The sequence below is a fragment of the Phaethon aethereus genome (assembly GCF_964289735.1).
Source record: "Phaethon aethereus genome assembly, chromosome: 3".
NCBI lineage: Eukaryota > Metazoa > Chordata > Aves > Phaethontiformes > Phaethontidae > Phaethon > Phaethon aethereus.
Genome location: NC_138576.1, coordinates 18,042,576 through 18,067,706, shown reverse-complemented (window position 1 = coordinate 18,067,706; position 25,131 = coordinate 18,042,576). Strand labels below are relative to the sequence as shown.

General features: G+C 35.5%; 1 protein-coding gene across 6 annotated transcripts in view; it reads right to left on the bottom strand.

Annotated features, from left to right (window-relative positions):
• Positions 1-2,524: 2,524 nt before the first annotated feature.
• KIDINS220 (kinase D interacting substrate 220) overlaps positions 2,525-25,131 on the bottom strand; it is a gene marked incomplete at both ends in the record, with an annotated part of 74,152 nt that continues 51,545 nt past the window's right edge. For 2 of the 6 annotated variants that reach the window (XM_081997311.1, XM_081997312.1), the window contains 8 exons: positions 2,525-3,796; positions 6,623-6,871; positions 8,012-8,110; positions 9,912-10,058; positions 16,538-16,594; positions 17,460-17,570; positions 22,071-22,297; positions 23,634-23,812. In XM_081997311.1, coding sequence (XP_081853437.1) covers positions 2,525-3,796; positions 6,623-6,871; positions 8,012-8,110; positions 9,912-10,058; positions 16,538-16,594; positions 17,460-17,570; positions 22,071-22,297; positions 23,634-23,812 — 2,341 coding nt within the window. The remainder of the gene's footprint in view (positions 3,797-6,622; positions 6,872-8,011; positions 8,111-9,911; positions 10,059-16,537; positions 16,595-17,459; positions 17,571-22,070; positions 22,298-23,633; positions 23,813-25,131) is intronic. The other 4 variants (XM_081997313.1, XM_081997314.1, XM_081997315.1 and 1 more) reach the window with 2 other exon arrangements.

Below are 25,131 nucleotides of genomic sequence, written 5' to 3'. Positions count from 1 at the left end.
TAGATTCGAAGTGTCAGTTATATTTACCGTCCTACTAACAGTGTTTGTAGCATACTGTTCTTGAATTGGCTATGAAGCACTCATATTTTGCTGATTCTAGAAACTTCGCTAGGAAGGCATTAAATATCAAGCTCATGAACACATCTGATTATATAAACCACAGCATGCATTACTACATAGTTCAGTTAAAGGAAGCAGGACTGAACCACTGTTTGAAATGATTTTAGGTACCCACATCCCATGTGGGGCTTGGATCTACACACCCAAAGAGAGTATTATGTTAAGCCATGTACAAACTCACACAGACACTTTGCTTGTAACTATTGTTTCTAAGTGACAGTAAGCAATTACACTGGTATTAATAAATACAAGATAGAAACACTAAAAAGTTTTCCACTCAACTACCTATTTCATCCCAATTTTGGTATTTTATTAAGACTGGAGGGATACAACTTTCAGAAAGAAAAAGATCTCAAAACCATATGAAAATTTAAAATTCATCCATTTGGATTGAGGGCTTTAACACACAAAATGATCTGAAATAACTGGTATCTTTCATCAATACAGTGACTATGTCTAAATGAAGAAGGCTACAGGTCTTGTCTTACAAAACAATGCTTATAAGTACCTTTCTGTAAAAAGCTTTCACATGTCAAAAATTTCAGAAAGTAGTGATGTACTTTTTTTTTTAATAGGAAGAACCTAAACCAAAAAATGGTTCCCAAAGATTCAACAAAATATCATGAAGCTACACAGGCTGCTTAGTTTGTTTTTAGCCGGTTTTTGGGTAAAGTAATAATCTTTCTAATAGATAAAGATATGTACACACAAGTTTCCAGTACTTCTGTAACACTTTGATGAGTAAATTTTAATTCAATCAAATAACGCACCAATTTAACAGAATCCAAAAATGTACAGATCACGTCTCCAGTCCTGTAAGTACGAGACTTCCATGGAATGAAAAAATAAAGAGCTTAGATAAAACCAGTTTTTCTCTGTTGACTCTGGCATAGAAAAGCAACCTCTTGATTTGGATAACAAAGGTCATGACCACATGGTCCCACTGGAGGCATCTGGTTGGAGATGTACTAGGACAGAAAGCAAGCTGCGCAGAACTGTCAGCACATTAACTGCCACAAACAGCAGGATTACTGCTTTGGACTAGTGGGAGGTGGCCACATCTCTGCAGCTCACAGCACTTCCTTTAGAAATGCCTGCTTTGGCAATTCCATTTATCAAATGTAGTTTTATACTTGATGCTTATTTAGTACTGTATTAATAATAATATTGTTTTAATGCATTCTTTTTAATTAAATCCATGAAGTACTTTAACCAAAACAACACGGATGTAACATTTTTAACAAGTGAAGAAACAAAATACCACAATAAATAGAAATTTGGACACAAACCCAACATGCCAATTTATTTTTTATTCTCTTTGTACTACCAGAGTCTAGTTTGAACAATTCTTCCTCAAAAACATGCAGATTTCACTGGACAGTACAAGTATTTGCTACAATAACATTCAGGTACATTACTTAGATGACATAAAAATCTTCAAACACGGTACTTCAGAAATAAAGAAGCTGGCATACAGCTCTGACAAGATTCCAAAAAGTATGCAGTATTTTTAAAATGGCAAACACTGCTTATTTTTCTTGCCATAATCAAACAATAAACACTGTACCAAGGAAAGATTACGCACAGCAACAGATACTCCATAAGTTCAGACTTCATATTCATACTTTATCCTTACACTATTTTAATGTAGCTCAGGTGGTTGCATCTATTTAGACCAGTGACTGTAGAATTATGTACCTATAATAAATAATGGATCCACTAAATCAATGATAAGGTATTACCTTATAAATAACAGCCAATTTCAATGACACATCAAGACAACGTTCCTTACAAACCTTATCACCACTCTACCCAAAGTTCACAAAGTCAACAGCAATTACTGAACATACAGAGTACAGTCAAACAGGTACCATAACACTCAAATTTCAACATATGTAATGTATGTTGCACACATTAATCCACTAATTAACGTTAAGTTTCATAAGGGTGTCACAGGTTGTGATATTTAATCTTCTGGCATCCCTTACATCAAATGGCAAGATGCACAGTCTTTACTTGCAAGTATGCAGACTTAACTGGAATGTTTAGAAGGGATAAGTGATACATATCCCAACAGAAAGGTAAAATCACATCATAATTTTAACAATTAAATCATACTTACTTATGTAACATCTGCCCCTGACCAAACCTTAGCACAGTGTCTTAACAAAGAAGTGATTTTTCATGCTGACAACTACTGCTTTTACATGTGGGGAAAGTCTGAAGTAATTTGCTTCTTGTAAAAAATTACTTCTTTTCTCCAAGAAAATGGCTGAAAATAATCTAGACCTTCTATTACAATATTGAAAGCTTAAACTACAGAGCTTAGTGTAACCACACACTGACAAAGAATTCCAAGCAAGCTACAATTCATGGGCATACTCTGTTTTAACCTGGCTGCTTTTTACAGGATACTTTCTCTTTCTTCTCCAAAACCAGCCCCATCTGAGGCTGTAACAGTGTGGAGCTCTGATGAATCTTTTGAAAGCCTGGTATAACTTGAACGCTGGCTCCGCTTGTGAGCAACGCTCTTCAGGTTCTCATTCTGAACCGCAGTTGAACTGGAACCTGAGCCAGGGTGCAGGATAATCTGAGGTGAATCTCTGATACCTTGTATTTCTTCAAAATTTTGATTAGCTCGATTGTTTGGAGCACTGTTATTATTTAAGGTTACTGTACTAGGGGTTCTATTTAAATTAAAGACTTTCTGGCAAGCTGGCCAGTTCTCTTCTGGGCTACTTGCTATCAAGCTGCTTTCAGAAGGACTTTTCTTATCTTCTGAGCAAATAGACATGCGAATCACAGCTGGATCTTGAAGGCCACTAAGGCTGTGTGGAATTCCTCTCTTTCCACTGTGACTGTCATCTTCAAGCTCAATGAGATTTGCCTTTTCAAGTTGTGAATCATCTGCTCCTTCATTATGGAGGGAATGATTTGGAGAACTTTCATTGGATCTTACACCAGAGTCAGACGAATCTTTTTTATCCAAGAGGGCATCTGTCAAATACTCCTTTGCTTTGATGAAGGTTCTAATAGGTTCAGATCCATGTTCTGGAGATTTGGGCTGCTTCTCTATTTTGACATCTGTTTTCTTATCTTTACCTTCCTTAAGAAGTGGAGTATTATCGGATTCCTCAGTTCCTGACTCATCTTCATCACTTGGAAGTTTCTGATACCGAAGAGTAACTCCCTTAAGCTTTAAGTCTGCAGCCTGGAAAATACTTGTTCTTTCCAAAGACTTCTTTCCTGGGAGAAGCTTGGAACCAGACTGATCAGATTTTTCATCTTCTTCAGTAATAGGATCCAAAGGAGATGCATCATTAGTAGAAACACCTGAAGTACTGTAATCAACAACATCATTCCTCTTCAGCAAGAAGGGCTTTCTTCCATCATCTTGTTTCTGTTCACCATCTTTTCCTTTTTCCTGTTCTGCACTGGAATGCAAGGAACCCCCTGATGTACTCTGCCCCATATAGAAAGCACTTGAGCTATGAGGGGAGGACCTACCACTTACTGTAGTAGAACTGGCACCTCCTTCTAACTGTGACATTTGAGCAATATACTCTCTATATGCATCTCTGTATTCTGCCTGTACCTTGTCAGTAAGCTTTGATATTTCAATACTAGAATCTTGAGAGTTAAGACTTGAAAGACTTGGAGTTCTACGAGTTTGTGACTGGGGGAAAAAAAAAAAAAAAAAGAAAGAAAAGAGATAGATAACAGTTAAATGAACTTTTTACTTCTACTGATCTTTTTAAATTAAATAACTCAAAACATCAAGTATGTGCTTAAATGATTTTTTTGTTGCTGTGAATAGATTATGCAAGTGAAATTGTTAATGCTATAATTAAAATATGCTTACTGTAATCATAGATATGCAATCACACACACATTCACTAAACTTACGAAGTATTCTTTTTGTTGGTCCCCATGACAGAATATTTCCATAAAACAAGCATTTTACCCAGTGCACTGAGGCTAACTCTTTTAAGTATATAATTATAACAACTGTAACTTTGTACGTCAAGCTGGGCTTGTCTAATATATTTTTAGAGATTTACAAAATTGGCATTTTATATTAGAAAGACAGCAAGAGTTCATCTAAGTGCTGAACATCTCTCAAGAACATTTTCAAAAGACCCCCATCCTACATACTTCAATATATCCTGGAAAAATTCCATTGCATCTAGCTGATTTCAGAAAAATCAGTTCTCAGAAAAACATATTCTTCTTTGCTCCCACCTCTCCTCTCTTTTAGTGTGCACACAGACAACTCCATAGGCATAGGATGCTAGGCCATCTATCAAATGCTAGAACCAAGGTCTAGCACCGAGCTGAACAAAGTAAAGGGGCGGATCGTGGCTGAACATACAGCTTTGTGTCATGCATATAACGGGCTCCTCACTACCATCAAAGTAAAAGACGTACGGTGCCCAATGCGTTGGAGCTGAGACATTGCCTTAAGCAGTGTGTACTTTAGGAAACCTACTCAACTTTGCAGTGCACAAGAGATGAGATTTTGAAAGACTGTTGAGGTATTATGTGTTATTTAGGGCAACATTCAAAATGAACCACATTTCAAAAACCTACCTTCTACTAGAAAAAACTATTTTAAAAAACCCTAAAAGGGCCTGGCTAATTTTAAGAAGCTAAATGTAAACAGGAAAATTGATGTGTGGACTCAAACACTGTGACTGTATCTAAGATTTAGAACAGAATTACTTAACTGTATAGATATACCCTCTTGGTCCATCTCTCTCTTTCTCAAAACTATTTTTCTTTTCTCCTTCCCCCCACCTTTTTCCTGCTCTTACATGCCTCCTTCTTATCTTTCTTGTTGCTGTTCATCATCTTTTCCTTTTTCTTGTTCTGCATTGGAATGCAATGCAAACCAACATGTTTCTTTCCTTCTCAGAAGGTGCTCCTAATCCCTCCAGCAAGCAACATATATAAGATCTGCAGGTTACCATTTCATCATTCTCTCTAAATTACTAACTAAGTATTATTGACAGCTTTTCATAAGATCAGTGACGTTGTATATACACCAGAATATTGGGGAACAGCTAAACATGATTAACTAAAGGAAAATAGTGTTTAAATTACTTCTGTCTGCCATGACTTCTAAGCAATTCAATGCCCAAAACAAAATGCAAGAATCTCAGAAATACTAATATGTGTTTATTTATGCATATTCACTACTATTTATCCATACTCACAGCAGCTATGATTCCTCACCAAAGAGAGAAATATTTTACTTTGTTGTGCATTTCCAGTAGCACTCCTCCTTTTTACAGAGAAGCAGCAATATTCTTTTTTAATCAGTATTGACTTTAAAAATTCCAACAGGTAAATTCTAATGTTTTCTTAAGGACAAACTACATTTCTCATTCTTTTGATTCAACTTCAGATAACTATACGGGCATCAGAAGCACTATTTATTTAAACCTGCATTTTAAAGAATGCATTAAAAAAGATTTTCTTGTACTTCTTTCTGTGCTTTTGACACAAAAACAACGTAACAAATGAGAATCATGCCATTTTGGTTGGGAAAAAAAACATTGATACTTAGCTGCTGCAAAGAGGCAGTAAGGGTAATCAGAATCCTACAACACACACAAGTGCCCATGCACACACACAGACAGATGCGGATAGAAATCTGTCTCTGGGATATATATCCCAAACCTCTGTTCAGTGACAACTTTGATTATTAAAAAAATATCACCTTTAGCTAGTCATTTGGGGTGTCTTCCTATTTTGATGCACCTTCAAGATTCTCTAATTTAGACTTGCAGAGATGAAAAAGCTGCTAAATGTTGGGAAACATCCAACATCCAATGTTGGGGTTTGGGTTTTTTTTCTTTAGTTTTGTTTTTTAATTCTAATTGCTATTTAGATACCAATTGATTTGTTTTATTTCTTAAGAATTATTTCTTAAAAAGAAAATCACACACTTTGCATGATTTCATAAGATACAAAAGAAAATTGACTATAACCTATGGCAGAAACCACAGATAGAGAAGGATATCAGCTCTGGAGTCTATGAATAGATGATGCATTGTAAGGACAAGGCTCGGGCGACATGGAGCGCTGTAGTTGCCTGTTTAAAAAAAAACTAATAAATGTATCTGTAATCCTTTGAATAGCATAACACCTGGCTAGCACTAGCTAAAATATTTCATACACAAAGTCTGAATATTACGGTAAACAGAAATCTTGCAGGACATCGCCCTAAGATGAGAAAAGCACGGTAACTTGGATTTTTTTCTTATGAAGAGTGATTACTGGGGCAGATGAATAGTTTTCAGATGGCAGAAATTGAAGACTGACTCAGAGAGTGTGGTTAGAGTTTACATCCCTGCAAAACTGGTCTCTGCCAAGACTGAGAACTGAAAGTACTTGAACTATCACAATAAACTTATTTCTTGACCTGTCTTTATCCAAGAATGGAAAAAACCCTTTACCATATGAGTAAGCAAGCAGAATACATTTCTTTATTAAATACCTGCCAACTTAAGTTACTATGCCGTGGGGGAGCTTCATCAAGACCAATTGTGTTGAGTTCTTCAAAGCTGAAGTTAAGTGTATAGGGAGCTTGACCAGAAAGACCAGTAAGCTCGGTGTGAGGCAACTCAGTGTTATGCCCAGAACGACGAGTAAGTTCACTGTGAGGAATCGCAGTGGTAACATGCTCAGTCGTTCCACGAGGATCTTCCTGAACAGCCTGATTTTCTGAATTTCTCATTTCAAGTATCTTAACACACAAAAAGAGACAGGATAAATGTAATTATATAAATAGAAAAAAAGTTCTCAAAAATGTTAAAGAAGAACTCTATTAAAACTAGGAACAAGGAATTCACACCTGTTAAAGTATACATGCCTGTGGGGTTGTGACCATGGAAAAGTATGAAGAAAAATCTGTTCACAGATCTAGTGCATTCATTGTCTTCACTGCAAATTACATTTTAATATTTAAGTTTTTTTGCATTTACAAATTATCCTTATTACTGTTCAGACCCTTAAAAGAACTCATGCCACAAAACATTTAAGTTCTTGTAAAACTAGGTAAGTGATAAATTACAAATTTAAAAGCAAAATGAAACATTTCCGTTTTATAGCTTAATCAACCTGAATCTAATAATATCTCATCTTGCAATTCTCAGTGTTTTCAAGACTGATTTAGCAGTTGAGAGACATACTGTAATTTTCAGAAAGAAAACTGGCAATATACTAAAAATACTTAAGAGAAAACACAGTTCTCTGTGATGCATAACCCTCACTGTAAAACTGCCATTTATTCTCAAACAGGGAGGAGGGAAATGGAAGGAATTAGATATCTACATATATATACTTCAACAGCAGTATTCAATGCAGCGTCCTTGCATTATACAGGCATGTGTCAATCAAATATTGTACATTTATCTCATTGTCTTGATTTTTAGCTTAAGTTTCTTTGAAAATTATGCTTATGCAATTGTGTGCCATGCATCTTTAACAGCCTGGCTGTCCACTTCCTTGCACTAATATACTTTGAACTCCCTAACTTTCAACAGAAAAACAGAGGCCTCAAAGAGAATTAAGTTCTAACAATTTCATTAAAATAGGCAAATTTAAAAAGGGAAGAGGGAACCCATACAGGAAAAACAGATCTTACAAAAAGAGGAGGCAAAACTTCAGAGTTCACAATCAATTAAGATGCAAATCCATAAGCAACTGGTTCTCCATTAAAGTGCTCAAGACAAAAAGACAAAACAACAAAAGCATGCACGTTTTAAGACTATACCTATCAACTTAAAAGACGATAAGAAGAAAGCAACACAAAAGAAAAAAAGATAAAGTTCATAATGAAAAAGACTAATTTGTGATGACCTGAATACTGAAGAGAAAGTCTTACCATGCTCCTGAACAGGTGCCAGTCACCAAAATTCATATTCATTTCTTTTTTCAGTTCATCAGTGTTGCACTGAGCCAAGACACGACCATTTATATTTGCCTAAAACAATAAAACTAAATAATGTAAATTACCAACACAAGACTTACGGCATGGCAGTAATAGACGAAAAAGGTAATTAAAGTTGGGTATGTTGACGGGGACTACTAGTGAAATTCCCTAACATCACTCTTAAGTCCAATCCTATACAATAAATACATGTTTTAATAAAAGAATATTTATTGATGATTGCTCATGGACAAAAAGTACCTATGTGTCATTAAAAAGTGAAAATATTAAACCCATCAAAAATGCATATATGAAAGGCAATATGATTATGTTCTATAAACAGACATAAGGAAACAACACATCAGTGGTAGAAAATTTCACAGACAATAAACCACATTCATCTGCCTAGACTTCTCAGACTCAGAACACAAACAGACTGCAGACGCCCAAGTATCTGAAGATAATCAACTAAGTGCCAGGCATCATCTGACCCCTGGCTTGAGGCATCTAAGAAAGATCAAGTACTACCTCCATCAAGTTCCCCCCCTGCATAAATACGGGCTTCCATGTCTCCCATCATCAGAAACACCCTGGGATAGAAGACTAGACTTCTTCCTAATTTTCATCACCATTCAGAGGTCAACACAGGAGTGCCCAAACACCATCTATATTCCAAGAAGGTGATTCCTTATGTTACACGTTTATACAGTGCTTAACTTCCAACAGCACCAAATTCAATCAGAACCCTTTTCATTATATAACAATGAGAAGTTATTTGTCTTTATACCACGTATCAGTGGATGGACAGAGCGTAAAAGAGAAACCATGTCTGGGAGAGTAGCCAGAAAATGGAAGACCCAAGTTGAGAGCTCTGCTCAATCTGACAGATCTCAGTGGTTTTATTTCCATATCCCAGCAGATGGTCTTAATCAAACGAGGAAAAAAACCAGGCTGAGCCATTTTCATTCTTCCTTTTTACATGGTATCACTTTTAGTAAGAAATGCAAGAATACAAATAAGAGGAATCTCATTAGGGATAACTGATGAGCACATTCTTTTAGCACTCTAGAGCCACTGAAGGGACTGGAATTTTTTGCAGCTACACTAAGTGAGCTGCAATCCGACATCCTTCTTCTTGCTTTAAGCAACGCTGCTGAAGCTTCCTATGATAAACTTGTCTCTTAATCCCTGAATCAACATCCTCCCTGTATTTTTTAAGATATGATAGGTACTGGGACAAAGCGAGCTCAGCAAAAACACTCACTAATGACAACATTCATATTTTTCCTCTCCTTTCTTTGTAAAAGGAGCACACAGAACGGTGAAGAAAAAGTAATAGACATCTGTGCTAATTCTGTGCTAATGTCTCAGATTAAAGAGCAGTAACAGCAAAAATGTACAGCGGCCTTTCTCTGAAGCAAATAGATGTGAAATGTGATAAGAGAGAAATGGAACAATCTTCACCAGTTGTTTACAACAGAAGAGATGTGCCAATTTCTCAAGGGATGGGGGGGGAGGATGTTGCTACTTGGATATAGAACACATTTGCAACCCTACTTATCTACACATGGCAATTCTGAAAACATTTTCCTTGCTTCTTTTCTCAAAATAACCAGTCTCATCAGCATTTATATCTCCAAGCCCGTTCTTCCTTTTTGAGAGACATTTTCTCTGCAAAATATATGCTTGTATTAAAATGTTCTCCAAACTTAGCACACATAGAAGTTAGGATGTTGTTCTGACATTTGATGTATTTCAATAAACACTTTCAAGAAAAGAGGCAACTAAATATTTCCTTTTCTTTGTGTATCTCCATGTTTAGGTACTAAATATATTAATGAAATTCAGCTGATACCTTTCTTATAGTTGCAGAGTACTGAGGTAGCATGCTCTGGTCCAGACCATCTATCTGCTTTAGCTTCTCACACACAGCTTCCACACTCATTGTGCTCAGAGACACATGTGACACTCCTGTAGTCGATCCTGTGCCTGCTCCTGCTCCCTGTAAGAAGTGAGAAAACGTGCACATAAGATTTGTTCAAAAACACAGTACACCCAGAATTTCACAATATACACTAACAAAATCAAGCTGCGTTCAACTACATTTTAAAATTAAGAGATGACAATAAGAATGCACAGGTGTTTTAAATTACTATTAGAATATCTATATATTGAGAAACTTTCATTATAGATATTTATATGATTAAAAAACCAGCATCTTGAGTCCTGCCTATGTGAGAAAATAACTCTCTTAAATAATGTTATTTAGGAAAAACAACATAATAATCAGAAATATTAAGTAAGGGTTAATCAGTTTCAAAGGCATCTTTACTCAGTATCCCCCTGATTCTAGTAGTTAGTTTGGTTTTGGGTTGCCCTTTTTTTTTTTTTAAATACAGACATAACTTAGATATTCCTGTCTTAAAAAATTCCTCATTTAGTATCAAAGATGACCTAAAACATAACTCCTCAATTACTTGTATTCATTAGGTAATTTTAGCAACATATGTCCATTTTCCAGAGGTTCCTTCAGCCCCCTTCTCAAGCAAGATCAGCCAAGGGGCTGTGTACCACAGTACAGGAACATAGAGCGGCACTGCCACTGCCCTCCAAGATACTATGAGAAAGCTTCATATGTCTTGAGCTTTGACAAGATTTAGGTAGAAATTATTCACAATTCAGATGTGTAACATAGCAGTTGTCCTGTTAATGTTGCTAGCTTCTGAGAATTTCAAAGAAAGTGTGGAAAAACAAAACAAATGCATCTGCAGGTAGTCAGTATACTAAGAGAATATATTCTCAAAATTCTCAGAATTTTGAGAATTCTCAGAATTCTCCCTGGATGGGGACCTGGTGCATTAAGTAGGAGCAAAGTGCAAAGCTCTTAATAGTTAGGCTAGTGATTCCAAATTCCTAAAAGTAAAACCAGAACCATCTCTATATCACCTATAAAATACTTGCACGCTCTCCTCCTGGGAGGAAGGTTGTACATTCCCCTTTTTCTGAATGTGAAGTTTTGGGTTCAGCACTGTAGACCATGCACCAAACAAAGCTCATTTTGGGAGGATGCAAAAGAGCTTCTAAAGCATCAGAGCTCATCACATGCGTAAACCCTGGGATGTAAAAGTGCATTTTGACTATCCAGAGTTCAGTTAATCGAGTTTGACTATATTCCTCAAATTACCATGAGGATTGTTTTTATAGTTGCAACACTTTTTTTTCACTTTTAGTTACTTCAAAATTATTTAATTTTTCAAAAGTAATAGAAATTAATAGATTCAACTATATTGCTTATGAAAACCAAGCTTTATCACACAGAATGGCATTAACCGTATCTAAGTTATCTAAACCAGGATATTTAAGAAGAATTTATTCAACTATTAATTCCAAGACAGTAATTCAAAACCCCATTACCTATTACCATTTAACCTCAGAGTTATTTCTAACTTACTGTTATCAGAGATATCCCGATCTGGGGAAGCAGTCACGCTCCCCACCTAAGCTACTCTGAGTTTCAAAGTTCAGATGCTATTACATGTAGTTCCCCCAAAGTTCCATGCCAGATATGCTTGAAATGGACTTGAACTGGCAAACTATCAACTTCACTCAAGAACACCACAGGAGACTGTGGGGAATCTAAACTTAGCAGTTCACACACTTGCCTGAAAACAGAACTAACCTTAGTGGGGCACTAATCTTTGTTCCTTTGACCATTTATACTTTCTTAGGCAATGTCAACTGGACACTAAACAAAGAAAACATATACCCCGTTTTCTGGGTAGGTAGTCTACCTAAATTATTGCATAAAAATTAAGCATTATAATTCCACTCCAGTCTAGGCACCTAACTTAGGGGCTTGGTATTCCTTCTCAGGACAAGGCAGTTACTTTTCAGATTCTGCAATGTCTCCATAATTAGGTGCCTACAATATCTAATTAGTTATCATATTGAGCACCTAAAGGAGGAAATTTATGTCTTAATCTAGCCTGATTTTAGCACAGCTAAAATCTTTATCATGCCATCAAAATGATGAAGATGACAGGAAGAAGCTTCATCCATAAACTACTTATTGTCTACTTCTTTTATGTACATCTCAATTTTTCGTCTTTTAAAATAAAGAAAAAATCACTGAGTTTTTCTTCAGAATACCAGTTTTATCTATTATTTCCACATAAACACACTATTTGCCATATGAGTCATATAATACATCAATAAAGAAAAGGTATTAAGTTAATTAAAATCTTAATTATTTTTTGAAAGAAAGCTTATCAATTAAACTGTTACAGCCAAAATTACATTGTAGCATTACTAAATAAATGATCCCTAAGCAACGTGTGTAAGCAATCACCTTTGTTCTCTGAATCTATTAAATACATTATCTATCAATACCTATAAATAAGTGAAGAAATGTTTTAAACATTTCTAATGTAACAGTTCTACTTCAGATCAAAATATTTTTTTAACAATCAAGAACAAGTCACTCTTTCTGCATGCATTAAGACTTAGTTTAGAAACTCTTCTTTCTGTGTATAAAAAAAATACAGAAAAGCGCCAAAATATTTAGACTATTTTTGTTAAAGTGCGAACTGTTTGAAATAGATGCACATTAATCCAAATCATTCTTTGTAAAAAGCACTCTCCAAAGAATAAGTAATGGAATAGCTTTAGGGATATTGTCATCATGTAAGTAAAATAAAACTGTACTTAAACTGACACATTTTTCAGCCTTAGTGGTTTTGTTAGAGATGCTTAGAGAACATTAGTCTGAAAAGTATTTGCCATGCAAAAGCTAAAAGCAGCTTGTCAAAACAAACCTCAAGGCTAGTAATGAGCATTAGTATACAGACAGCCCAGCATGAAGCGCCAGTATGATAGCTTCTGAAATGACTCCGAAATAAGTGAATGATAATTCACAGAAAGTGGCTGTACCTGTCTGTTTCTGTTTAACCCCGACTTACACAGCTTTGAGAAAAGGACAAAACAGAATGTAAAGAAACAACAGCTTAAAGTGACATCAGAAAGGCTGAACATACAGATGACATGCTTTGAAGTAAATGTAGGAAATCAGTGTTAGGACAGAAACAGGACATTTTCATAATGCGATGAAACTTTTAAGATAGACCTTCAGAATACACATTTAGTATATGCTATACAAATATTGTTTTCCTATGAGCAGACTACTCTGTTTTGCACTTGTAATAAAGTGAGACTTGCTGTATTTTGTTTGCATAGAAGTTTTACATTATGTTTCTGATGGAAAATCCTGCTTTTAACCAAACATTGTCCTGCTGTTTCAAGATCACATTATACCACCAATGTATCTCAAAACAACTTTGAAACTTGTATCTAAGCACACACTCAACCCCCTCCACCCCCCCAAAAAAAACCAAACACCAAACCACCATAGAACTGAAAAGGTATTTCTTTTAAGAACAAATATTCAAAGCACAAAAATGCTACATAAAATCACCAGGAAAAGCCATGTAACAAAACCCCCATGCCACACACTTTCATTCATGCTGCAACTTTTGAAAAGCACTTCCAGTTTCTTAGAGAGTATTGTATGTTTATCTACATTACATGCTCTGGGCCATGTTAGTTCTCATTGAAAGCACACATATTACATCTTAAGGTATTAGATATTCAATGCTGTATGAAAAATGTATTTAAACAAAGTAATTCTATTGCAACAAGATGCATCTTAACAAGTTGTAATTAATGATGCAAACTAAAGCACACAATTAAGTTAATGGCAGATGACCACTGCTAACGCTAGTTTGACTTCTAACATAACAAGTGGATATCATGAACAGGTATCAGTAATGCTACAATCCAGCGATAAACTCTTCAGAAAAGTGCTCTAGAAGCTTTTGCAGTTCCTGTCAGAAATAACCATCTGTATAGTAAGGTCAGCAGAAATGTACATTTGCCTCCATCACAGATGTGCAAAGGTTGACATCTTAAGTCAAGCCTATTTCCATTAGTGATTTAAGCCGATACCCTAAAATTTGCAATGCACCTTCATCTTCATACAACTACATAGATGGTATGGGTAAACTTACCAGTTTGACATCTGTATTTTGATCCATTCAGTAAAGAACAGTAAACTACAGTCTGAGATAGACAAGTTTCATCATCAGCAACAGAATCCAAATACAGAAGATAGCAGAAGTCAAATTACTGATACAGGATGATTGCTCTCAAAATATTTCTGATTTCCACTACGCTAACCTAGACTTACACTGATTTTACAAGACTGATTTCAGAACTCTGTCAACTCCAGTGTCAGACTGACAACAATGGCAGGGCCTTAACTAGATCACGTAATGTCCTCAACAGCTCCGCTAACTCATGCAACCATGATCTGTGTACGAAAAATTGATACTCCCGAAGAAACTGGCTTTTGCTCTGTAAGATTTAGAACATTCAAAGGAATGACTAGTCTCTATTTTACAGAGATATAAAATTGCAACATTTCTGGCTCCCTGCCAGATTTGCATGAAAGAAGATTTTGATTCTATACGCTCCTCTTGTTTTCAATCATTAAACTAGTTACACATCTTGGTGTTCATTAACTACTGGTACAGTTTTTTAGTCTATTTCATTACTTCGCACGCACCAACCCATTTAATAACTAAAAGCTGTATCATTTATATAATGGCAATGATCCATCAATTAAGATCTACCAAAATAGGTGGATGAAATTATTGTACCCATCACCTCTGGATAATAGCAGTACCTAAAACAAGTATAATACAAGTTTCCTTTCAAAGAAATTTCAATAAAGTCTACAAAAGAAGTGGAGAGCGAGAGGCAGTTCATGCCACAAGCCTGGCAGTGCTTAAGAGGCATTTGGGCAATGCCCTTAATAACACACCTTAACTTTTAGTCAGCCCTGAAGTGGTCAGGCAGTTGGACCAGATGATCGTTGTAGGTACCTTCCAACTGAAATAATCTATTCTATTCTAATACCATACCCTGACAAACAACATTCTCGCAAACTACACAAGAGATTTAAAAAAATTCAAAATTTTAGATTTACACTGTAGGTTAAATATTGCTAAATATTAGAAAAAACATATGATCCGATGTGTGGTACAACACAGATTCACAGTAGTATAAATTAAACTCAAAACCATTAAATAAACCCATAATAAAATCCTCCATTATTGTTATTTCAAAAAAAGTTTCTTTTTAATGTTCTAACTTCTATATTTTCTTACCTAGAGCCAATAGACTACATAACTTACACAAGTCTCTTAAATTGCTGCTTGAAACTGCAGCCTAGGTGTTCTTAAGATACACACTCAGAGCAGCAAGCAGGAGAGCGTCCAGGTCTGCTGCTGGAACTCAGTCACTACTTTGCCTTGAGACTAAATCCCACTTTTCCGGTCCTGTGGCCCTTCTCACACTTATGGATACGCACATACTTCAGCCATCAGTCTACTACTTTCTCAAAAGTCCTTACTTTTTCTCCTTGCACTGACAAGCTGCAAAGGACTGGGAAGAGAATGGGATACTGAGATAAGGAATCAAACACAGGCAAGGCATCAGCATCTCCAGAAATACACTACCAGAAAAACTTACTCCAAAGTCATTCCTTCACACAAGGTAGCAAATGACCTGTAAGAGAGAACTTTAGGGTACGTTTTCCATTGCGTCACCTATACATGGGTGCTTAGTGAAGGTTATGTGCAGTTAAATACAGTTCTGGAATTTGTTGGGGTTTTTTTTTCATTGCACAACAATGGAAAGACATTTCTGCAATGATTTACTAGAAGAAAAAATAACTGTAACTGTTGCCAACAATTATTGACAGCAAGTATTAAGAGAATGATGACATTTGCTTTGCTAATAAATCATGATTTACCATAGATACCCAAGGTTAGAGTTAAACCAGATACCCATAAAGAAGACATTTTTGTGTGAATACTTAGAATAAAACAATAACAAGTCATGGAAAAGGTAGATGTTACCATTCTGACTCAAGATAAGCTTATGTCCAGCAATTATTTTTTTTTTAATTTCTATCAAAAGTTGCTTTATACTGTATGTCATGGGGAAACCAGGACACTGTGTTAACTGCAATAGCTTTATGTCACCAACTAAAGAAGTATGGATCAGGTGAGAGAGCTGACTAAAGCAGAAGAAACACAGTTATTTCATTCTAAAATCTAAGCACCGAATGACCAGCTGTCATTCTTCACTGTTCAGCTACCACAACACTCTTTACTGAAAGCTCACCATAGCTACTGAGAAAGGCAAGGGGAAAACTACAGGGGAAAAATATAATACATCTTATAAGTGAAATATTAGCTCTTAAATTCATTCACGAACTACATTAGTTTTCAACTACTCTATTTGCCCACCAAAGCCACTGATGCAGTGTTAGTGAACTGCAGTTATGATTAATGCAGACTCATTACTGCTGAAAAAGCAATGAGATGCTAAAATTTCCACACCACATGACTACTCATTTACCATTGAGAGGTCTGTGGGTGAAGGAAGCCCCTCATCAGCATCCTCCTTGATAACATCCTAACAACAACAAAATATTATGGTTTGGGTAAAATGATCAAGGGCTCAACAAAAAAATATGAAGTAAACAGAGAATGAGAATGATCTCATACCAAAACATAATTCAACAGAAACACATTTGTTTTCCTTAAGCGATTAAAGATTTTACCACCTTTTAATAGCTTTGCCCATTGTACCAATATCCTACAAATAAACTGATTAACATGTCAGGCTATTACTTTTTTAGCTTTCCTTAGTTCTTAATTCCGTTTGAACAGCTGTCAGTAAAATAAATACTGTTAAATGGGAATTTTATTATTTTATAGGAAGCTAGAAAAGTCTGCTCAGTTTTCCTTTTCAATAGGTAAATAAAGTTGAATTGTATGTACTTACAAAACCAAGCTACAACCAATGCATACTTAAGATAAAATGTATTTTGTTTTATTTAAAACATTCATTTAAACTTTTTGCTTTGGCCTTTCAATTTCTAGTATTTTCTACAACATTAAAGGATGTCATTTTATCTTACAAAATTTGAATATATATTTACAAGTAGTACTTTTTTTCTTACAATATTACACTGTATCAATTTCTTTACTGCAGTGCAGCTGACATTTGCATTAAAATATTTTCCTGAGAATATTACAGGTCATACTCCTCTTATCTTGATACCTGGATGTTAGAATTGGTTTTCCTCTCTAAGTAATTTCTAAAGTTAAAACAAAATACATTTTACATTACATGTTAATAACATTTTTGCTTAAACTATTCGTAATATAGAGCTTGTACTTGTCTAACAGTGAATCACCATTAATAACCTTCATTTTCATTACTCACTATATTTATTGTCTAGGTTAGTATTTGAATTATCCTTCAAAATACTTACTAGGCCATTGTTCTGATCTCTGGACAAACTCGTTTTTAGTGGTGGACGTGAGATGAGATGAGAACTGCCAGGGTAATACCTTGGCATGTAAAGATATGGGGCAAAGAATGGCTATGGAAAAAAAAAAAATGTAACAAAAAAGGGACAAACAATTACACAAATCAAAATGTAATAATAAAATAAAACTTATTTCAACAAAACACAGCCTCTAATTGAGTTTATTAAAGTGAAAAATAGCAATTATTAGTAACTTTCTTTACTTTTTGCATTGAACAGAATTTAGTCCAAATCTCTGGAGTGAGTTCTTCAAAATCCCTCAGTGCCAATGGGTACTCTCGCATGGTATTCTGGACGAACAGAGTTGGAGTGGTTTTGGTAGCTACACTCTAACATCTGTTCTGAGTATGGGAAAAGGATAATTTAAGGATAATTCTGATAATTTCACTCTCTTAGACCTGCTAAACCCAAAATTAGATGCTCAGTAAAACTTACAATGTTTCATAATACTGAAGACAACTGTACCAAAAAAAAAAAAAAAGTGATGCACAAGAGCATCACTAGAACTTCCCATATTTGCGGTAACCAATCTGAAGGCTTCCACAAATACTAGAGTTTATAAATCTATAAATAGATTTTTCCAGCAGACATTATTTGAGCTTTGTTTTGTTGCAAATACGTTAATGCATGTTGTTCAATACAAATACCATCTTAAAGGACAATGTTAATTATCATAAAACTAATATTAGAAACATTTTTTGAAAATAGAAATAATTTTTTTCCCCTCCACAAATATCAGTTAACTCTAATAATGATTTTTATAATCAGGTTCCTTTTTATCCCTTTTTATTAACAAATTGCGAGAAAATAAACACTATATAAGTTTCCAAAAGTCTTATCAGCACATCAGTGTAAAGAGTCTAAATGAGAACTCAGGCCTTTAATAGAGTCACTTCTGGAAGATACAGAGATATCAAAATTACAAATATATTTCCAACAGAGGACTCCATATGCTCCAATATTTCCAGTTTTAAAATCAACTGTAAAAACACGTTCCCTGAAATTCACGTGCTACCCACCGGCATACAACAAAACCTGTGTGTGTGTCTATGCACAAGCATGCATTTAAGAATTATGAACCTTACAACTGGCAATGTAAATTAAGAAGTACAAACTGCTTTTCTAATATTGTGAAATTTTGTTTTCACCTATCTATGAATTTGAGTTAGGCTTTGAAATAAAGATTTTCATCTCCTTATCATTCCATTTAAGGCAATGTAATGGAAAGCAACAGAGCCTTTAGACTTTAGGAAAGCAGTGCTCATGCTTTCAATTCATATAAAAAAAGTTATTACCCAGCTATTTAACAAAACAGAACATACTATTTGGTTTGTGTTTCTGCACATGACAAGATTCCAAGTAGTCTTCTGCACCAAATTCAGCACAGAGTAAGTAATTTTATGACCCGACGGCAAATATATGAGGGAGGAGTAAAATTTGTTTAACTATTCCACTTTGGATTTGTCTATAAGGACTAAAAAAACTCTGCATTCAGAAGCAGCTGTAAATAAATTGAGAAATTAAAGTTTAATTCCTGTATACATCAATTAATTAGATAGCAAATGCTACAATTTTGAGTGATTTCTGGAAAATACAAATGGTTCCATATTCTTAGCTGCTAGAGGTAGTCTTTGCATGCGCTTTCACACGATTACCACAAGAAGTTCATATGCTCTTCCAGCATCTGAAGTGACATGATATGCATTGTAACCATTAGTCTAAATGTGGAAGTTTATTTTGTTTGAAATAGATAGGAGAAGCAATACCTAGCCTTTGCCTTACATTTATTGGTTAGTGTAGGATGACTCAGAAAATTCCCTGATCTAAAACTATTTCACCGTCATAAGGCAGAGATTCTATGGTATTTTATGGAAATCAAACTATTTTCAAAAAAAGTTCATTATTTCTGGAGTAATTAAATGCCTTAGTTTACCACTAACAGCTTAAACCACGTAGAAAACCCCCAAGCATGAAATGCTTAATGATCATACCACATTCAAGTGCCTAGCTCTCACTGCAAAGACTCTCCTCTGAAACACAGAGTGAGCACCTGTTTGTTGGTTGCGAGTCATCAAACCACAAAGCAATGAACAAAATTTGTCCAGTAAGGCAATTATCCCACAAATCTTTCATAATTTCTAGTTATGCCTTGAGCCTACTTCAGCTACTCCACTGCTTCCCAGCTGTGGGATTAATTCTCCATTATAGGCCCGAACTCTACAGACTCAATCTTCATTTGAAGTATGATAATACAGTTATCGTGAAAACATGAGATCAATATAAATACACGTTGGACATAAACCAGTGTAGAACTGTTCTCCAAGTTGCAGACAGCCTATAAAGCATAAGTGTGGTGTTTATTATTATTCCAAGATATCAAAGAATTTGCTCCTCTTGCAAAAAAAGTCTTCACATACCCTAATTTCTAGTTCCCACCCAGGAAATCCCAATTAGACTTGCCTACTGTTCTGACTTTCCCCATAAGAAATACAATCTGCACAATGATCCACGATAGCAGTGATTTTGAGAAGCTGAACTTGAACCCAACTTGTAGCCAGGCCATTAGATGGTGGCAAAATGCACACAACCAGCATAGTCCTATACTGAGAGCAAAAGTGCCAAGTTGAAGACCTGCTAAATGGCACTACACTCTTTCCTTTACAGTTATAGAGAGGGAGAATGGGGTTTTAAACCAAAAATGAATAGATTATGTCACTGGAAGTTCAAGGTCCGTAACACAAGAGCATCTAAAGAACAAAACAGAAACATATGTAATAAAAAAACCCCAGAATTTTTTCCGCAACAGCTCAAAGGCCTTTTTCTTAAGCATAAATGAATGCTCAAAGACAACAGGACAGGAAACGTTTACTGGTCTGAATAAGGCATCTATTGCCAGAACTTAGGGCGTTTTTGCATAAAATTCCGACATTTCCATAGAAGCATTTGAACCTGTTGTGTTGTGTCATGCAGGTACCTAAGACCCTGCAGAAGTTTCTGAGAGAGGGAGAGCCTATTCTTCAGTTGCTTTTCATTTTTCAAACACCATTCTTACAAAAACCTGAGAAGTGAAATATGATTGAAAATGCTGAAGGGAACAGCCTTTCAGTCGAAATTTTCTATTATTATAAGGTTGTCATCACTTACCTCAGTATGTGGTGTTCATGACAGTACCTGTATGACTCCAAAGTAATGAATATAGCTCTTTGTCAATATTTGAAAGCGTGAAACACTAAAACCAATACCTCAGAAGGGCAGTACAAAATTCCAGAGAGAAAGGCCAAAACCAAAGTGTTTTCGTCTTCAGCAGGCAAAAAAGTAAGCATGCCTGTAAGTCTGCGTATGCACTTAATACAAATGAACACATAAACGGATTGTAAGAACAGCTTATGACTCACCGATAATTGCTTTTGTAACTCTTATTAGAGCCAAAAAACCATAAACATTTCAACTCTATATCACCCCGTACTTTAAACCTTGTCATGTACAGTAACACAGACACAAAAACAGGGCTTCCAGTTAAAAATCTACTTTAACAAAGCTGAGCTCATATCAGGACAAAGATTCATGTGGCAAACACTTATCAGTGTTGGACTACTCCAAAGTATATGTCATTTTAAGTTATTTTCAACAGAACAGGATATTGTCACTGTATTGAGGGTATATAAGAATAATTTTAGAACAGGTAAATGAAAAACTTCTGTGTTACATGTACTCTTTTCTGTCTTGGTTAACAAACACTGATTTAGGAATAACTCAATTTTCTTTCCAGCTTATTGGCTTAAACATTTACCTACAGTCAAATCTACTTAAAGTTGAGGCCATTTCCTGTATACAGAAGTAAGCTATGACTTACATCAGCTTTCTACTTTTTTTTCCCTGATAGTACTGCAGAAAAAAAAGTAAAAAATAAAGTTTAAAAATACTGAATACATCCCATAAAAATAGAAAGTTTAGACTCGATCTGACTATATAGAAAAATACTTTATTAAATTTTCAAGTGAGCCATGCCCAGGACTATGTTGTCTGAGGCCCACAAATAGCTCAAATATGTATGTTTTATGCAATTTAAGTTAATTCCTTTAAACTAGTGCAACGTCAGTTTAGGGAAAAGATCCCAGAATAACTTTAAAAAGATACAAAAGGGAAGACAAGCATACATTCTTGTGATGTAGCTCCCCACTTGAGTTTCTGTATGTTTTAACCAAAGTCACCAGGAAAAAGCTGGGATCCCTTCCAATGTCTGTAAGCAAGTATGTGAACGATGGAGCTCAGTTTACCTCACAAAAATTAAAAAACCCTGCAAGATCCTACAATTCAGTAGTGTCTCAAAATTATTTGACCTTTTTTCCCCTCATATAATCTGTTTTTCTAGTGCAATTTACCACATTTCTCCCCAGAGTACAGTGACCAAACATTACTGTGAACTGTACCAACTTTCAGACTTTTCTCCATTCCTAAATGTAACCTGCATGGGTCTTTTCATATTTTATAGATGACATCTACAATATTACCAGATTAAAGCAGAAGAATGTTAATTGGTTCTCAATTATTTACCCGATTGTAAAATGGATGCTGAGGTCCCGTCATACCACTATAGTAACTGCTATGAGGTTGCGGTGATAAAACTCCGCTATTGAAAGGTCCATTGAAAGAGGTTGTAGAAGAGCAAGCTGATGAAGGCTGACTGAACAGAGATGTTGCTCTAGCAGGTGCCTCATGTAAAGGCAACGTGGGATAAGGAAGTCCTCCAATATTCATTTGGTCTCTTGCAGCACGAACGTCTGAAAAATAAAAAGGTAAAAAAGAATGAGATTTTGCTTGAAATATTTAAAAAAAGTTTTGATTTGTTTGCCAATTCATTATAGTACATTTTTGTCTATTTAACTCCAATCAGAACTCATCAAGTAGAACATCAAATGTCACTTTCAGCTCCATTTGGTTGATTTGTCTTGAGGATCACACATACACAGGAGTCTTTAGAAGAGTCAGGACAATTTATTGCATAAATTTATGTAGCATATTAAATGCCTCTAAATATTCTCTCTTCGATAGAACAAGTTACAAGTCCCAGCCCAAATGGGAAGAAATGCAGGAATACGTCACGCCAAGTATGCCTCTGATGGCAAGTATATCTGATGTGATAGTCAGACCTGTACTGTTTCTGAAGAGATTAACAAGACAGAGCTTGTGAACAAAGTTAGACCATTCTACTGCAGCTATCAAATGCAGAGAAGGAAAAAAATAAGAACAAAAAGGGTTCCAGTCGAGGACTGAAGAAATGTGTCACGACAAAAAAGACAGGCAAAGAGAACAACTAATATCTGAATTTACTTCCCACCTAAAATACTGACTGTCATACCAAAGTCTCATAAGGATTCTACTTTAAAGTTCTGGTTCTCTTCAAAGCTTTAACATCTCTTAACAGGTGGAAATGTTAGGATGCCTTAGCCTTACTTCAGAGCTAATAGCAATCCCTAAGACTGGACAAGAAGAGCCATACCACGCACCACATCAATCCACAGCAGCAGTAAGCAGTCAGAACATTTAATGCTGAACAAAGTGTTTTTGCAGACCAGATCATACCTGAACCTGACTGCATTTTTTGAGACTACAAGCAAGTAAAGTACACTTGCCCTAGGATGAATTTAAGTATCATACTATAGCAGACTAAAAAGTAACTCATGGATACCAGCTGCACAGGTATCTAGAGGGGTATACATCAAATGGAGACATTCCACTTTGTTTCACTGGCTTCAGTTCTACAGGATCTTACTGATGCTATTCAAAATTGTTAACAAGGATCCGGAAGTCAACTTCCATCTCTACTACTAAAATACCGTTGTGTGTATTGGTTTCCTCCATCTGCTAAAGCAGTCTTCAAATCAAGAAGAGTGGATTCCCCCCTCCAAAAGAGATGCTTCAGTCTAGTATGATCTGGCCTTTACAGCAAAACTACTAAGTGAAACTGAATGGCCTGTTACTGAAGTCAAATCAGACAATCTGAAGGTTTGATTTGATGAACAAATCAGGATTCTGCGTAACATGCAAAGTAGCTCTACCTAAAATGAAAAGAAATAATACAATTGTCATTTTCCGTTTATTTGAAAGCATACTCACCTGCAATGATTTCTCGGAGCTTGGGATCCAAGTTTACAGTACATGGCAGAAAGGTTCTTACATCACGTGCAACAAGAACAGGTGTTCGCGAAGATAAAAATACTTCAAAGTTTCGTATATCTCCATCAATTTCAAGAAGAGGTTCAACATCTTTAGTTGTAGGAATATTCTTTGAAATTCTGCGGGACAAAAATTAGATAAATCATAAACCATGTTTATTACAGTATGAATTCCATTTGCACAGTAATATTCTAGGGTGAAGTAGTAGTACACTTGCATCCATTCTCCCTGTTCTCCAGAAAACGAAGAGAACCCATAAAGAGCTGCACTGTCTGCAGGAAGGACAATTTAACATTTTCTAATACGCAAAAAATGTCAAACTGCTAAGTAATCTGATCTAATTGTATGCTTCAGAGAAATGTCAAAGAAGCCATAAAGAAGACTAAAATCAGATCAGGAATTCATAGATCAGTAACATCAAATCCAAAGTAAGGGGAAGTTAACATTTGTCAATGTTAACCTCAAACATCCATTTAAATTCTGATAACCCAATCAGAAATTCCATGGTTAAAAACCTAATTTTTAAACTAATATTTCTTGTAACTGGAACACTCAGGCATCTTAGACGTTGATCAAAACCCAACTGTGCATGATTTCATGGCAAAAAGTGGAAAAACAACTGCCTGCTTTCAAGTAATTCACCTTCTAAGACAAGAAGCCACAAACAGAACACAACAATGAGACATGATCAATATAAGGGCCCGTTGATGCATTATGACTACTGCCAAGCAATACTGGGTTTTGGGTTTTTGTGTAAACACTAGTATAAAGACAGTTTTAAGTGGGAACAAGGAATAGGATTAAATGTTAGGCTTGTGGAAGTTGATGGAAAGCTCCTACCAAATGCAAGCAAGTGATGGAGACTGACATGATGGGTCAGATGGGCATATCTAATTTGACATCTCATCCCATAGTATCATGACTGGTATCTCATCTGATACCAAATGAGAAATGACAATTTAAATTAAAGATTACTAAAATGAAAAAATGTTTCTCACACCCAGTATAATAAAAATGGAAACAGTGAAAGAATGCACTGAAAATGGTTGACATGGTTATAGTAATGACTATAAAGCGACTGTGAGAGCATCCTCTATGGATAACAGTGAAGTAACCACACTGTATTTAAAGTAAAAAATAGAAAAAAGTTCTGAGAAAAAAATAATATATAGAAGTAAAAAACTTTATATAAATATAAAATGAATGATGCACCTCACTAGTTAATAGCTTTTTCCAAAGACATATTATGATTGCAGTCCCATGAAAAGGGATGACTTAGCATAGACATGTTGACTGCTCTGTGAACTGCTGTAGCGTGCTAAAAAGAAGTTAGCATAGCACAAAGAAAGAGTAACAGTTTTCTCTGATTACTGGACAATTAAAGCAGCTAAGACAACTGCCACTGCTGTCATGGGGGAAAGGAGCACACTGATGCATG